The sequence below is a fragment of the Stegastes partitus genome, unplaced genomic scaffold (genome assembly GCF_000690725.1).
Source record: "Stegastes partitus isolate 25-593 unplaced genomic scaffold, Stegastes_partitus-1.0.2 Scaffold82, whole genome shotgun sequence".
In the NCBI taxonomy this organism is placed as follows: domain Eukaryota; kingdom Metazoa; phylum Chordata; class Actinopteri; family Pomacentridae; genus Stegastes; species Stegastes partitus.
The window spans coordinates 450257-466906 of NW_007577813.1; the positions used below are offsets into that span (position 1 = coordinate 450257).

Genomic DNA, 16650 nt, shown 5'->3' on the forward strand with positions numbered 1-16650 from the left:
TATATCACTTTATTGTATTTGTGCTATAATATTTAACAAGTGTGTTTGATTGTTCTTCAGCTGGAAGTGGGAGGAAGTGTGACCACCAAACAATTGGACAACCTGGTCTCACAGACCGAGTATGGTTTAGCTGTTACTCCAATCTACGATGAGGGACCTGGACAGCCAATGTTGGGGGAGGCAATCACAGGTAAAAAAAAAAATTAAGACTGTTATGATGGAAAAGTGGGCAATTTCACTTTCTTACAGAAAAAGAGATCGCAATTAAATTCCTTCCCCCTGCCTCATAGATGTGGTTCCAGCGCCGAAGAACCTGCGATTCTCAGAAGTGACTCAGACCAGCTTCAGAGCTACCTGGGAGCACGGAGCCCCTGATGTGGCTCTGTACCGCATTGGTTGGTCTAAGAAGGGAGGGGGCGAGTTCCAATACGTAAGAGAAAAAACAGCTGTAGATGTTTACATTTTGAATAAATCATGCGAGAATTTCTTGATGAGTCCCACAGTAAGGGCTCTGGCGATGCCTGGGAGAAGACCTCCAGTGGAGGCTGCGAGAACATCTAAAAAACAGACTTTTGCACCAATCCAATTATAATCTTTCCAATATGGATCTGCTTCTCTTTGGCTTGTATTTGCTTACATTTCAGTCAAGCATCATCCCACATGCTGTGTTTGTGTTTTCCTCATCAGGCCATTCTGAACAATGATGAGACGAGCCACGTCCTGGAGAACTTGGAGGTAGACACGCCCTACGATGTGTCTGTCACTGCCATCTATCCTGATGAATCAGAGAGCGAGGACCTGCTGGGAACTGAGAGGACATGTAAGATTCACACCTCAGCAGCTGTTTTGTTCAAATAACTCTGAATCTCTGTGTTGGATCTTGAGCAAACTCTAGACCAATGGCTAACCCTTTGTTTTTGCCTTCTGGATATATGCTCATTGAAATGTTAAGTCAAGGCTATGCCCATTATACCTTTCTATTTCTGCCTCTATAGTGCCCAAAGATGGTGATAGGAAAAGTAAGTATATGCGTGGTAAAGCAAAAGGATGCCTATTATTTCAAGCGATGAAAGCATGTTTTATTATTTCAACCAGTCACCAGCACGGTTGTTCACTGGACAACTGTTGCGTCATCATCAAGCAAGGCCCTTAACCCATCCACCGCTCCAATGGTGCTGCAGCTGACCCAGCCCAGTTTTACTGTGTGTTTGTCTGTCCTTGTCTGTGTTTGGCCCGTTGTCCATGCCATTCATCCCAAGCCTTCTTCATGAGTATGTTCTTACTCATTAAATGGCCGACAAATGCCATTTTTTTCCCACCATTCCACCATGCATGCCTGGCAAAACAAGGATTTGAATCCCTGTTTTAAAAGCCCATTCCATCAACCATCATCTGTTCATCCATCCATCTATTCATTGCATTAATCCATGCAGTCTGCCCATCATCATCATCATCATCATCATCACTCCATTGCCATTCAAGGGAATTCCTCCCTGCTTCAGAAAAGACAAAATCCCTGAGGACGATTGTCTTTTCTTCTTTAAAGTTGCAGTCCTTGGTACCAATTGACGGATCTTGTTTGTTTTTTAAAGAAAGGGTAGAAGTAAATTAATTGACTTTTTGAAGACAAATGAGTGATTCAAGACAACGAATAGAAATCTTAACATGAGCAGAACAAAATATCAAGGTCTGTGACTTTAAAAGATATCCTGAGGATGCCCATTGGAAAGATGTTCTTACCGCATATAACCCACACTGACGTGGCTGTGATTCTGACTTGTGTTCTTACATGTGCGCTTTACAGCACCCAATGCACCCCCAACCAACTTAGTTGTGTTCAACGAAACCACCACCAGCCTGAACGCCAGGTGGAACCCACCTGCAGGCCGAGTCCAGAACTACAGGGTCACTTACGTCCCCACGGCTGGAGGCAGGAGTCAGACGGTAAGTAGCTCAGCAGTAGCAGATTCAGTAACAGACATTTATCAAAAGGGCTTAGTCCTGTAAGCTTGGGGTTTTTGTTTTTTTTAAAGATAACTTGCCTTTAAAAACCCGCAAGTGGGTTTTGGGGTTCAGAGGGTTAATTAGCCAGACAAACTGTGGTTCATGCCTCATGGCTTTAACTCAGTTGTGGATTTCTTTCATCCTCCAGAGCAGGTTTCCCTTTTAAAAGATATGTGTATAGCCACAACTCTGCACGATATTAGTTTATTCTAAGTCAAATCTCTTAATCTGTTGTTTGGATATGGCAGCATTACTGTGGACAAAATCCCTTCTACTTTTTCCTCAATATTTCCTGACATTGCAGACTGTCTCCCGCTGGTCATGCATTTTTGGCTGAATGTGCAAAAGTCTGGTTGGATGAGAGCTGAATTTTTGGTTTCAATCCGCTGTCAGACATTTCTCACTGCTTCCACCAGCGAGACTTAAAATCGAGACAGGAGAGGGCTAAACGGGGCTTATGCCATTACACAACATGACATGCTGATAGCCACACTGATAACTACTTGGCATTTATGGGATGTGAGAAGTTGCTTAAGAGAGATAACATTTGAATGTTACGACACACTCTGAGGGCTGATAAGTCAGTAAGACGGACACTTAAGACACATTTATCTGCACTGTGCTGTCATGATCATCTCCAAGGTATGTGTTTGTTTGTGTGTGTACATGGAAAATGGAATGCACCGTCCCAGTCAGGTCAGTGTATGTAATGAGAGACTACTGTGCCACGGGTGTCATATATTACACAGCAGATTATGTTTAAAGACGAACCCGGCTATTAGTTATGGAGACTTAACCTTCTTTCCCTTTAATTTACCTTGTCAGACTTTATGTACAAAATTCCGTTTCGGTTCAACTGGTGTTATGTAGGCCATTTGTTGACCATCGCTTTCCCTTTTAACGTAAGACGGAACGATTTTCTTCTTCAACACTCGATGAAATGTGGTCACGCTGATTGTCTGGCCGATATCACGCCGAGAGGTTGATGGAAAATTGGAAGCTGACGCGCTAGCATCATCCAAATGGTCTCGGTTCAGTGTTCCCTGAGAGTTTTCGCATTATTCCGTCTGGGACATCAAGTGTGTTTTTCGGAAATGCCTGACACACATTTTGCACTTGTGTTCAAGAAAACCGCTGCGGTGCCAAGCAATAAAACTTCAGACATTTGGTTGAGAAATCTTGAGAGAGCTGCGCAATGATAAAACAAATCCACAGGGGATTAAATCAGACACATGCAAACAGACGCATTATCGCACACAAATCCACGCGCTAACACGCTCTCTTCAAATTGACTTCTTACAGCTCAAGCCCAAAGCAGTGTAATAAATTCATCATTAGTTATGTAAAGACAAGCAACTGTTTCATCCATCAGCATGGAGATTTACCTTGGCCGGTGCACTATGTACTAACCATGTCCAAAAACACTGAAAACATTCCTCCCCTGAAATGTTGACAGCCTGGTAGCTTTCAGGTAGAATTCTTTCCATCAGGTTATTAATTTAAGGCACCCATGTACAATTTTTTATCCCATCAAAAACAAATCAAATATATTTTCCATCCGCTCAGAACGGACTTGCAGAGGGCTGTTTTCGACGCTCCGGCAAGAACGATATATTTTGTTGTCATTTTTTGAAGGAAATGCCAAAATCTTCATAGAGAACGAACAGCCAAGCTGACTTTTAACCCGCTAATCTAATAAAGTATTGCTTGAGTAGCTAAATATAATAACTTTGTTTGTAAAGCATGGCTCACACAGCAATTACAGCTCAATCATAAATAAAAATAAGACAATAAAATAAAAGATTAAAACAATAATGGAAAACACAAGACATTAAAATCAAAATTAAAGTAATGAATCAGTCTGGTACCAATTGATTACAGGAAACTGCATAAAAACAAGAGAAACAAAAGCCTAAAAACAAGGTTTGCTTTGAAGCCATCTGCTTAATCCCATTCCCTGACCTCCACTGGACGGTGTTGCACATTCATCATGTCTCCACTCATTGCGATCATCTACAGGTCGCAAACATTTGATAGTAACTAATTTGGCTAACATTGATCCTTCTCTAACTAGACCCAGGTTGGAGGAAAGAAGAATACCGTCCTTCTTCCCAAGCTGACCCCCGACACCGAGTACTCCATCGGTGTGGTGGCGGTCTACGCCAAAGGAGTCAGCAAGGACCTGAACGGCATTGGAAAGACCAGTAAGTCGTCCACCAGTTTAGGGAAGTAAAGTGGAAAATGTATAACACAACAGTTGGTATAGTTTTAGTGTGTTGTGGTGGCTCATTAAAGCTTATAAGTGCTATGCAAGTACAAGCTTTTCACATAAAAACGTTGCTATGATAATATTTGTGCAGCATTAAGTGCATCCAATCTTTATGTTACCCCAGAGCCTTTGGGTGGTGTCAGGAACCTGCGTGTAACCGACCCCACCACCAGCACCCTGAACGTCCAGTGGGAGGCCGCGGAGGGAAACGTGCGTCAGTACAGGATCTTCTATGTCCCTGCAGCTGGAGGAGAAGAAGAGATGGTAAGCAGGAAATCAGCAATGCAGCTTGTTGTGAGTTCAATGATCAGATCCCAACCTGATGTTTGTCACGTTTTGCTTGTGTATAGGTGCAGGTATCAGGCAGCACCTACAGCACTGTGCTGAAGAACCTGCAGTCCGATACCGTCTACACCGCCACTGTGGTTCCTGTTTATCCTGCCGGAGAGGGAAAACGCATGTCCGAGAACGGCAAAACACGTAAGCACTGCATGACCCACGCAAAAAACGCTAAGAAGCAATAGTGAGATCCTTTGAAGACAGCTTTCAGGGTTTAGAGAAGCCCATCAAACTAAGAAGAGGCCTTCTGTGAATGACATACTGCAACAGCAGTGGGATTTTTTTTTTCATAAATCAGGAATCCATTCAAGTCTGTCCAGGATGAACTTACTGGCCTCAGCTGCTGGCTTGCTGTCACTGTATGTCAGAAGCCTTCAATAAAGCAGTCTGTTATAACTGATTTTTTTTTCTTAATATCATCCAAATCCTTTTAAAACCCTGTGAGCAAAGCCAGTCCTATCAAAAACAGTTTGTTTCTGAGGAAGTGAATAAACGTAAGGTAAATTTACACCTCACATCAGATGTGTAACGCGAGATATAATGTGTCATGACAGCACGGAGCTCAGTCGGTTTAGTTAGATCTTCATCAAAGAACTTGGACTTTCCAGTTTCTCCCACAGTCAAACCACCAAACTCTGCTGGGAATGAGTCAGCATTTTGTGGGGTGATTGCGTAGGAAGGAATTCCTCCGGGCTGGCAGCATTATAATGGTGTCTCCTCTTTCTTTACCGTAATATTGTCCATTTATAGGTTGGAATGAAGGGTAGTGGTCAGGATAATGGTGAGGCTGGGGAATGGGGGAAGGGATGTATTGAATGTTTGGCTTCGGTTTAGGAAAAAGAAACAGGGGGGGTTAGAAATGAATAGAGAGCATTATATCTTTTACGGCTCTCAACTCACTTAGCTTGGGGGTCATGCTCCATTCCTGCCACTGCTACCCCCGTTTTCCCCTTCGGTAGCAATGATCTTTCATGTTTAGTGGACGCCGTTTGTTGTTTTCCCAGACATGACCAAACCACGTTAACCAAACTCTTATACAGTATGTACAGTATGAGAGAATTTCCTTCTTGGAACTTCTGCTTCATACCTTCATGTCAGTTTATTCTCGTCTCGACGTTGCTACTCAGTGACTGCTCATTGTCTCTTAAAATTCAAAGCAGCTTTCTAGGCAACAGGCTTTGGTCTGTGAACGCTTCAAAGTACGGAAGCTCGCTCGCTGTGTCGTGCCCACTGCGTTTTTTCCCTGCATTTATGGGGTTATAATGGGGAGCGGCACAAAGCCTCCAAACATCTGCTTTGGTTTTTTTCTTTTTAGAAAGCGAGCTTCACACAGGACTGTGCATACGCCTTGTATATCCTTTTCATTAACCTTTAGGGCACTGAGAGGAAGTGTCCTGTTGATAGCGCTATTGTTAAATAATGTCTTAAACCCGTCTCTGTTGGTTGCTGGGGCGTATTGTTTGAATTTTATTGAAATGTTCTCATGTAGTCCTTTTCTGGCTAACTAGTCTAGACCATGCTTTTTAAAAAGGCAGAAGGAAGGTAACACTAGTCAGGGGATAACCAAAGGTGTCATTTAGACACTCGTAAACATCCCACATGAAAGTGAAAAACAACAAATACATGCATTTGCGTTTCATTATGTGTGTTATTGTTGGATTACGCCTGTAATTTACTGACAGCCATCCATCACCTAAACAATCATCTCATCCTTTCCCTCCATCTAACTCTCAGTTTGTAACATCACCCTGAAATCCTTTTGCCCCTTCTGTCCAACCATCACTCTTCTCACCACTTCTTTTTGCTTTACTGCCCTTGATCCTAACCTTCCTCTCTCTTATCTCTGTCTCAAAACCCCCTGTCTCGACCCAACATTCCTTGGCTGGACAGTGGTGCGCAGCCCTGTGAGGAACATCCAGGTTTTCAACCCCACTACCAACACTTTGAACGTTCGCTGGGAGGCAGCGACGGGCCCGGTCCAGCAGTACCGGGTGGTCTACTCTCCCGTGACTGGAGCCAGGCCCTCTGAGTCGGTGAGTTTCCATCCATCGTCGAGGGTGAAGGGTAATATAGCACATATGGGCACAAAGAAAACACATAAGGGTAGATGTATGCCCTTAAATCATACATTAAACACACACAGACACCGACTGATTCATTCAAAAAGATGACCACGTTGTATGTGTGAGCACGTGGCCCAAGCAAAAATCCATTTGTGTCCCACACTTGCAGTATATCACATGCCACCTGGTGTACATCTAACTGTTAAATGCAATTAGTCTGCTCACCAAATGGTGTAACGTGACTGTGTTTGCATGTGTGCATGTTTGCACTTACTGCCAATTGGATCCTTTTCTGTAGCTTTCAACCAAGACATATAAAGCAGAAAATCTTTAATTGCTAACTCCTGCTCTCGACACAATATGTGCCATCTGGCGTCAGGGTGCCCACATTTTCACGTGCAAAGGATTTCTGGGTTGCTTAAAGATTCCATAAAAAACACTTTTAAAGTGTACCTTTACATCACATCATTAGCTTTCTTCAGCATCTGCCAGAAAGATTGCACCACCTAGAACAGTTCCTTCACTGGTCTCTTAAAAGTGTATTGATAGAGAGGTGCACTCTGCCCTTTTTTTTTTTTTATTTCTCCCCTATTTGTGAGCACATTTATGGCAGGTTTAGGCTTTTCCATGGCCAGAGCCAATGATGTGCGTCAGTGGCAATGTGGCCTTTTCCGTCCAACACCATCAAATTTAACGCAGCTGGAGATTTGCAGCATGAATTATCAGCTTTACCAGTGTCGGCAGTGATATTATTTTTTATGCTGAGACTCCCAAGCACCTCGGTACATTTTTTTGAGCGGGAGAGGATGGGAACAGACTGCGAGTGATGCAGAAATAAATTACACAAGAAGACACTGTTGTTGTATTTACGAGTGACATGAAATCATGGCAGGCAGAATCAGACGCTCAACTGTCGGTCCAACACTTACATATGGTGCTTTTCAAGACCCAATCCATCAAAAGCTCTTGCACAAATGCTCATCCCTCATAGAGGTTTTCACCATGCCAGAACCCTCAAGGAGCTCTGACCTTCCTCTGTTTAGCTAACTAACCCAGAGACACAGAGAGAGTGAGAAGGAGGAGGAGGTAGCCCCTATGTAATCAGCTGTCTTCACTGTCTAACTGGGTTAAACAGCGGTGTTAGCCTGTCAAACCCTGCCACACCTTTGAACTTCAAAGGAATATTTGGCTCTAACTTTCACCCACTGCTGACAGCAAGGGGCTATTGAGTAAATGGAAGATGTTAAACGGTAGTGTACAATATCAGCAGCTGTCAGAGGAGAGGGGAAAGGTCTTTTGCTTGTGTAAGTGTTGGGTGTTGCTCTGTCTGTGTCATGTCCGTACAACGGCCCACAATTCCTTTAAAAAATGATTACATTCCTTGTTTGCCGGTGTATTTTACACATTTACCGATGACTCTCGCTTTGCGTAGGTTTTGGTACCTGGAACAACCACCACAGCCTTCCTGCAGCAGCTGCTTCCAAACACCGATTACAATGTTGGAGTTGTTGCCCTGTACAGCGACGGAGAGGGACCCGCGATCAGTAACGCCGGAAAGACATGTAAGTCGCTGTACAGTGTGTTTTGAAGATACATTTCTGAGTGGAACAGGGACTCTGAGGAACTCATGCATCATGCTTCTTAAAGTCCAAGTGCAGATCTTTGCTCCACACAAAGACTCTGAGACACAGAATAATTGCGATGAGCAGCACAAACTAACCCTTTTTTTCTTTGATGTTTTAATGCTCAGTGCCCCGCAGCGGCCCGAGGAACATGCGTGTATATGACCCCACCACCAGCACTCTCTCTGTTAGCTGGGAACACGCAGAAGGTCCAGTCATGCAATACCGCATCACCTATGCACAGACTACAGGAGACCCTATTGAGGAACATGTAAGCATTTTTTTTAGAATTCTACATATTACATTTTGAGATTTCACTCTGTTGAAAGTGACCAATATCCAGCTTTTGGTTTTGCTTCCATGAGTGACGAACCAATTGTCATTATTCTGAGATATATTAACACTGGATGCTCTTAATTTACTCTTTTGTTACTCTGTGTGATTACGCCTTATAGACTACAGTACCAGGAAACAGGAACAACGTGGTCCTTCAGAATCTGGACCCAGACACCCCTTACAACATCAAAGTGACTGCCATCTATGCTGACGGACCAGGAGGAGAGCTGGAAGGAGATGGAACCACAGGTACAAACTGTTTCCCCCATGTGTCTGCATCTCTTTAACTCATACGGAGGACTGTTAAGGCATGTGGACAGATACATATTAAGGGTATTATTAACTGCTGTGTGCACACATGCAATCACCAGAGAGCAGAAAATCTCTGCCGACTGATCCATTGATTAGGGTCCTGAATCATTTTACATTATAGCAAAAAAGTTGAATAAGGGAAATTCTTGGCTTTTCATGAAGGCCAACAGCAACAAGAGCGTCTGCCAGAGAATTATGATCTGCCTTTACTCCAGTGAGGGGGATCTCATGCTTGGAGAGCTTGCCAGCGTCTTGCCTAATTTCGCCTCCCAAACAAAAGAGACATTATTACATATCGTAATGCTGCACCGCTCCTTCGGGCGGCTTATTATTATTTTTTATAATTTCCCTTTGATGCGGTGGAATTTATCATCCCATTGATCACATGTTGAGATATTTCAGTCATAATTAAAAAGTCATAACGAGCTATAATACAGTAATTACCCTGTTGATAGATTACAACACTGACTACACTGGAATTCAAATAATCCCACTGCAGGGAACCTTTAGCCTGTGTTGACTGTGCTGCTCCGTCTTGTTTGCAGTGGGCATGCTCGGCCCCAGGAACCTCCGCGTTTCTGACGAGTGGTACACCCGCTTCAGGGTGTCCTGGGACCCTGCGCCCTCCAGGGTTACCGGATACAAGCTTATCTACCAGCCTGAAGGTATTTTATTTTATTTTTTGTTTTTTCCTGTGTCGTATCTGTGTACGTCTGTTGAAAGCTGCTGTCAACGATGTGAATTTCTCCACCGTGAGATTAATAAAGGCATATCTTATGAGCGTGCTTTTATAGGGATGGAGTTGGGGTACTTTCAGAGAGTTGTTGCTACACAGAATTGTTTACACTGACGTCCCTGTTCAGGCTCTGATGAATCCCTGGAGGTCTTTGCTGGAGACGTGACCTCCTACCAGCTGCATAACCTGAAACCTGGAACCACCTACGACCTGAAGGTGCTGGCACAGTACAGCACAGGGCTTAGTGGGCCTCTGATTGGTCAAGGCACCACATGTAAGTTGATATTGCTGTTATGTCTGACAGGCCTCAGTGTGCTAAACTGAGTTGATGATTCCTGTGTTGAGCTTGAGAATAAGATATCTTTTCGACACAGGATGAACACTCTATGTACTAACAGCACTGTTGTTTGCTCCCTTTAGTGTACCTGAATGTGACAGATCTGACCACATACAATGTTGGCTTCGACACTTTCTGCATCCGATGGGCTCCTCACAGAGCCGCCACCTCCTACAGAGTCAAAGTCAATCCTTTTGACAGTAAGTGCTTCACTCAGTTACACATTATACTTAACAAATCTTGGTACTGAATCTAAATGCTCCTCTCTGATTTTGTTCCTCTCCTTTAGCCTCTAAGCGTGGAGCTCAGGAAATCACCGTCAGAGGCTCAGAGAGCAATTACTGCTTTGACGGCTTGAGCCCCGACACTCTTTACAACGCCACTGTGTACACCCAAACCCCCAACATGGAGGGACCTGGAGTCAGCGTCAAGGAGAGGACATGTAAGGAAATGTGCTTGAATGTGTGAGAGGACACTTCTCTCATACATCTTTTGTTGGACTTGTTGATTAAAGGGACTGGAACCTCTATTGTTTGATGTATTTTTTTTTAATGAATATGCCCTCACCAGCTACAGCAAGTCAATTTTCTCTATGTGATTCTTTTTTTTAATCGCAGTGGTCAAGCCCACCGAGATGCCCACTCCTCCTCCCACTCCTCCTCCTCCAGCGCCAGTCCCCCCTGCACTCGATGGTGAGGAGAACTTTAAAAGTCACTTTAGTTGGCTAAAATACTTTCCTAATCCAGATGAGATGAGCCATTAACACTGTTTTACCCGCGCCGCAGTGTGCAAAGGTGCCAAGGCCGACCTGGTCTTCCTCATTGACGGTTCCTGGAGTATCGGAGACGAGAGCTTCAACAAAGTCATCCAGTTTGTCACAAGCATGACTTCTGCCTTCGATCTCATCAGCCCCAAGGGCATGCAGGTCAGTTTATCACCCCGTGCATTTGTTATTGTATGCATTTCACCAGCAGTTATCATCACCCTCTTATTGTTTTTTTCTTTTTGAACAGGTTTCATTTGTGCAGTACAGCGATGACGCCAAGACCGAGTTCAAACTGAACACCTACCACGACAAAGGCATCGTATTGGCAGCTTTGCAGACTGTCCGCTACAGAGGAGGCAACACCAAGACAGGTACACGGCTGAAAAAGCAATCTTAGCAGACTAATAGTTTTAACGAAGATGGATTGTTGAGATTTGACATTCTTTGCCTTCTCACCTTCTTCCTCCAGGCATTGCTCTGAAGCACGTCTACGAGAAGGTGTTCGCCTCCGACAGCGGCATGAGGAGGAACGTCCCCAAGGTGCTGGTGGTTGTGACAGACGGACGCTCCCAGGATGACGTCAAGAAGAGCGCAGAAAAACTGCAGCATTCTGGTACGTGTGGATGTATTTACCGTCATGTGTGTTTGGGTTTGCATGTGTCCGGACGTGTTTGAATTCCTTCATTTGAGCTGAGATTTGCGGTCAGTTTAATAAGCTGTTGTAATAATCACAACAGTGATGCAACTGACTGTGGTTTTTGGACGCTTAACAATGATCTTTGTTTATTTTGTGTGTGTGTGTGTGTTTGCCTCTGCAGGCTACAGTGTGTTTGTGGTTGGAGTCGCCGATGTGGACATGGCAGAGCTGAGAGTCATCGGCAGCAAGCCCAGCGAGAGACACGTGTTTGTGGTGGACGACTACGACGCTTTCGCCAAAATCCAGGACAACTTGATCACCTTCATCTGTGAAACGGCCACTTCCAGTGAGGCAACTCTTAAAATATCAATAAATTGTAGTTTAGTTTTTCAGCATGCCAAGAGGAACACATTACTTTTTGCTTCTTGTAATTTCTGTAGCGGTTGATTTGATTAGTGCACCTGCAGAAGTAACAGGAAGCTCACCCATTGACGTTCAATTCTACAGATCTACTGCCAGAAGAAATGCATCAAGAGACATGAATCACATTCTTTAAACCCTAATCTGTTTTTCCAGCTCCTTATAACTTCTTGTTGTGTTTCAGCTTGCCCTCTGATCTACATCAATGGATTCACCACGCCTGGTAAGCATACAACATCACCATACTACACACACATTAGCTTAATCCCTTGAGAGCGTGTTGACATTGCTAAAATACTATTATCCAGAACTATAGAAGAGTTCACTGTTTCTTTTTCTAAGCTCTTAACTTGACTCCTGTTGTTCATCCCTTCCAGGCTTCAGAATGCTGGAGGCTTTCAACATCACAGACCGGACGTTCGCTGCCATGAATGGCGTGTCCATGGAGCCGGGCTCCTTCAACAGCTACGTCGCCTACAGGGTGCACAAGGACGCCTTCCTCAACCAGCCCACCAAGTAAGAGCTGAGGCTTAACAGTATTTGTGTGAAAATAGAGAGCGAATGTGAATCTCACTTTGTGCGTATTCCCAGCCTGTTGGCATCATAACTACAATATTGCTCAGCCCACAGGAATTATTCATAATGATGCTCAATAGCCTGTAAGTGCCCTTTTGCACTACGCCCACAGCCCTATTTGTTGTTGGAGCTTGTGGAGTATGAGGTGCTATCTCAAACAAAAAAAAAAAAGAAATTGGTTGTAGATTTAAAAAGTCCCTGGACCGGGCCCTCCTCCCACCTCCTTCATGCTGGAAGTCAACAAATCACCCCTGGGTCAAGTGCTGTGTCTCTTTATTGGGCCCCATTTAAGTGGTGTTAGACGTTTGCGGAACCGCTGGAGTATCCAAACCTCTTCAGGATATTTTGCTAATATGTTTATAATGATGCGACTCTAGCGTGCGTGGGCGCAGCCATTGACTTAATGCACACAAATGGAAACACTTCGAACTGCGGCGGAGGAGAGAAGACAGAAAATACTTTCAATATGTGGGCAATTTAAGCAGGTCAATTACAGGTTCTGCAGCCCGCGTGACACTGAATTCTCTATCACCGTAGCAGGATTTACCGGTGTTACTTCCTAAGCATGCATTTCTTCTGACTGCTGGTGTGATAAAGGTGCAGTTCTGACTCATCACGATGTTTGTTTTTAACACTAACAGGGAGATCCATCCGGAGGGTCTTCCCCCATCTTACACCATCATCCTGCTCTTCCGTCTCCTGCCCGATACTCCCTCTGAACCTTTTGATATCTGGCAGATTGCTGACAAAAACAACAACCCCGAGGTCGGGGTCACTGTCAACCGTAAGTCTCCCATTATGTATTTGCCCTCAGCTGGAGGGGGAAGTTGTAGCCGACCAAACATACGCACAGCTGTTCACTCTTAGTCACTTTTTTAATCTTACCTTTTCAGAGAATCTAAGATAGCTGTGGCAGATATAGTGGCACCACAACAAAGGAAGTGGAAGCAGATTAAAAGAAATGCTGCTTTGAATTTAATGTTGCCTCCAGTTTTTTACTCTTTTTTTCCCCCCCTTCATTATTAAATAAGTATCTCTTACAAATGTGCACTTCCACAAATGCATGCAAATAATTACAATATCGTCCTTCTTCCCTCCCAGCCTTCCCTCCACCACCCCCATTCATCCGTCTCCTCTCTCTACAAGCATGTGTTCTCTATAGTTCTGTCTGTGCTTTGCGTGCCACTGCGTCGTAGCGCGCTGTCAGGGATTCATCAAAGGCTCCTCTCTTTTCAGCTTCCAGCAAAACAATCACGTTCTACAACAAGGACACCCGAGGAGAGATCCAGCGAGCCACGTTTAATGAGGAGCAAGTGAAGCGGGTTTTCCATGGGAGCTTCCACAAGGTAAACACCCTGCGTCATTCTGAGAGAGAGGAGCACTATGCGCAGCACATAGGGACGTCTACAGAGATTGTGGTCAACTGTCTGCTGGTTGGATTCTTCTATGGTTTTCACTTATATTGCTTGTACGTTCTTTCACGTGTCTCTTTGTGACTTTTATGCCTCATTCCATTTGGCTGAATGAACCTTTTATTGTGAAGATCTGGGAAACAGCCATTTAGCAGCATCCCGTCAGAAGGGCCCTGCTATCGGTCTGAGAGTGTTACTCTGCTGTCTAAGCGGTCTTCAGTCCTTTTCTACGATTTATCGCTAAGCTTAGTTTTATGCGAACCATGGGCAGTTATTTTAATAAATGGGTTGTGGGGGCTATAAATAAGTTTAAAAAGACGTTGGTGTAGCATAATGAGCAAACTGTTGCAATTGATGATGGAAGTCTCGACCACATCAAGGCTGGAGACTGTCATAGTGGTTGTTAAGCGAATTCCAAACCAGTCAGCTCTGAACTCTATCAGTTTTTTATTTGGGTCAGCTTGAGTTGGTTTCCAGAAGGGCATTAGGCACGTCAAGAGCAGATCCTGAATTTTATGTACGAAACAAGTAGAAAAGGGTTCTTTGGTGATTTAGCGTTGCACTGAGATGCGTTTGAAATAAAACTCATTCAGATGCAAAACAAGCAAGACATTCTCATCTCCACACTGCAACATCTTTTGTTTGATTTTCCTGTCTGGTAACCGTCCCATGTCTTTAGAACTGTACGATTTCCAAACACCACACTGCAGTTCTTCTCTCTGTCACTGGCTCTCTGTTCGACTATAAATTGGAAGTGTCGAGCCAGGTCCAAGGTAACACTGACGGCATCATGAGCAGTACTCCCCATGATGAGGAACCTGAACTTTGTGGGGTAAAATTCATGGCATCCTCCCTCCAACGTCTGCTCAAGTTCCAATATATAAAGGAACTTTTCAGACAAACCATGGCAACAGCACCGCTGCACTTTAAAACCCATTATTTCCATATCTTGCACTGTTTGCTGCTGCATTGAACAAAGTGCGCGCATGCAACAGTCAAAGTTCAAATATTTGAAAAGTGAAACGAGGCATTCGGCCAGGCACGGAAGGTAAAACGGAGGAAAAACTGATGTGTGCGTCTGAATTCCCTTAATCATGACTCAAGGATCTGGCACTAGTTTGTAATGAGATGGAGGGAAGAAAGCCCTATCTTGGAAACAGGTTGGTGTTGTGCAAACAGTTAGGTAGCTTGTTGTACTGTAACACATCAGAAGTGAGATAATTTATGACTGAGATAATGTCCTGTGTGGCAGAAAGGAAGGAGTGAAACTTCACGTCTCTATATGTGTTAGGTTTGTTATTTGCTCCCAGTCTTTAATTTTACAGACCTATCAATGTTTCCTAATTGAGGTAATGACGCATAGAAGTATAGATTTCATACAGATATTTTATTGACATAGTGACGTCGTTCCTGGTAGAAGAACATGATTTCACTCTGTCCTCCATGACTTCTCTATACAGTGCTCTCAACCTAACAGTGAGCGCAGTGCGTGTCCCGTTGTGTCCGACAGCCCCTTAAGACTGTACAGGACTCTAAGGACGCCTTTGTGTTTGTGGAGGCAAAGATACACATTTTAGCTGAACAATGCAAGCGTTGCAAGCAATCGATCATGAGACTGGATCCAGATGTTTGCCGATGCCTCAATGAAACATCTTCTTGATTCTGAAACTGATCCATCCCTTCATCGACTCTGTCCGTAACGCAAGAAATTATGCTAGAACTCCCCGAGCAGGCATTTGTTAAAAGTTTCATGAACTCATCAACTACTCTGAAAACAATCTGTCAGAGCGTCTCATCTGACCTAAAATATCCACCCACAGTGGTAGTATTGTTTTGCAAACTTTGTTTCTCTTCAGCAGTTCAACCACGATATTAGGCCCACATGCCATGCGAGCAACTGCGATCAACAGCATTTGGATAGTATTGTCTTTCTTGGGGCCACAGCAAGAGGTAAAAAGAGACACCAAATGTCTAACGCGAAGCAGCGGCGAATCGAAAACATTCCTTGTTATGTTTCAGCGGAGTGTAGAAAATAGAACAATGAAGAACAGTATAATTTCAAAGCAACCTGGAATGACTCAAGATGCTCGGTTCATCACCGGAGGACAAACGGCTGGTTCCAGTGTACTCCGTGTCACGTCCAATTGCATTTTAACTTGTACCCAAGTGTGCCCAATATTTACACATGGGTCCTCATATTTAGTACACATGTTCCTTTTTTTTCCTCCCTAACTCTAAAGCAATCAAAATGAACGACCCTTTTCAATATACAAGAGTCTTATCCGACATCAAAGTTCGCCCACTTCCTGACATTACAGAGTGCAGAGTGATATATTGGCCCAAAGATCAGAGCGTACTGTAAATGGCTTTTTAGTTTGACCATTTAGCATCTACACAACTAATTGGAGGGTTAAGTTCATGACTGAATGCCATCCTGGAAAATGTTGGGTCAGAGCTTCATGTAAATTACATCACTGCTGGTCTAGTTGGACTGCGGCCTGATCTTTGTGTGTGTGTGTGTTCGCTCAATCTGTGGCCATCGTGGAGACTGTAGTCTTAGTGTGCACTGGGTGGCTAGTTTGTGGTGCAGTAGTTGCTGTTCCATGAGCTTGTGAGTCTGCAGCGGTCTACCTAGCTGCTTATTTGCTGGTCTGCTGAGTAAGTGCCGCTGCTGACTGCTGTGGTGGTGTGTGTTTACATGTTGCTAGTGGTTTTCCAACACTTAGTCCACGGCTATTACGGAATGACCTCAGTGTGTGTGTGTGTGTGTGTGTGTCCGCTGGAACCAGGGTGACCAATGATGAGGCTTGTTGCAAAATTG

The 16650-nt window shown here is 44.1% G+C and overlaps 1 protein-coding gene across 4 annotated transcripts in view; it reads left to right on the top strand.

The window, feature by feature from the left end:
* The window catches only part of col12a1a (collagen, type XII, alpha 1a), a 57464-nt gene that overhangs the window by 26574 nt on the left and 14240 nt on the right, over nucleotides 1-16650 (top strand). For 3 of the 4 annotated variants that reach the window (XM_008276879.1, XM_008276877.1, XM_008276880.1), the window contains 25 exons: nucleotides 61-190; nucleotides 291-430; nucleotides 688-820; nucleotides 996-1019; nucleotides 1805-1944; nucleotides 4079-4208; nucleotides 4398-4537; nucleotides 4624-4753; nucleotides 6503-6645; nucleotides 8108-8237; nucleotides 8426-8568; nucleotides 8753-8882; nucleotides 9491-9610; nucleotides 9809-9955; nucleotides 10102-10218; nucleotides 10308-10460; nucleotides 10636-10710; nucleotides 10804-10943; nucleotides 11032-11155; nucleotides 11254-11397; nucleotides 11603-11767; nucleotides 12026-12064; nucleotides 12219-12357; nucleotides 13059-13201; nucleotides 13654-13763. In XM_008276879.1, the coding sequence (XP_008275101.1) occupies nucleotides 61-190; nucleotides 291-430; nucleotides 688-820; nucleotides 996-1019; nucleotides 1805-1944; nucleotides 4079-4208; nucleotides 4398-4537; nucleotides 4624-4753; nucleotides 6503-6645; nucleotides 8108-8237; nucleotides 8426-8568; nucleotides 8753-8882; nucleotides 9491-9610; nucleotides 9809-9955; nucleotides 10102-10218; nucleotides 10308-10460; nucleotides 10636-10710; nucleotides 10804-10943; nucleotides 11032-11155; nucleotides 11254-11397; nucleotides 11603-11767; nucleotides 12026-12064; nucleotides 12219-12357; nucleotides 13059-13201; nucleotides 13654-13763 (3129 nt within the window). The remainder of the gene's footprint in view (nucleotides 1-60; nucleotides 191-290; nucleotides 431-687; nucleotides 821-995; nucleotides 1020-1804; nucleotides 1945-4078; nucleotides 4209-4397; nucleotides 4538-4623; nucleotides 4754-6502; nucleotides 6646-8107; nucleotides 8238-8425; nucleotides 8569-8752; nucleotides 8883-9490; nucleotides 9611-9808; nucleotides 9956-10101; nucleotides 10219-10307; nucleotides 10461-10635; nucleotides 10711-10803; nucleotides 10944-11031; nucleotides 11156-11253; nucleotides 11398-11602; nucleotides 11768-12025; nucleotides 12065-12218; nucleotides 12358-13058; nucleotides 13202-13653; nucleotides 13764-16650) is intronic. The other variant, XM_008276878.1, reaches the window with a different exon arrangement.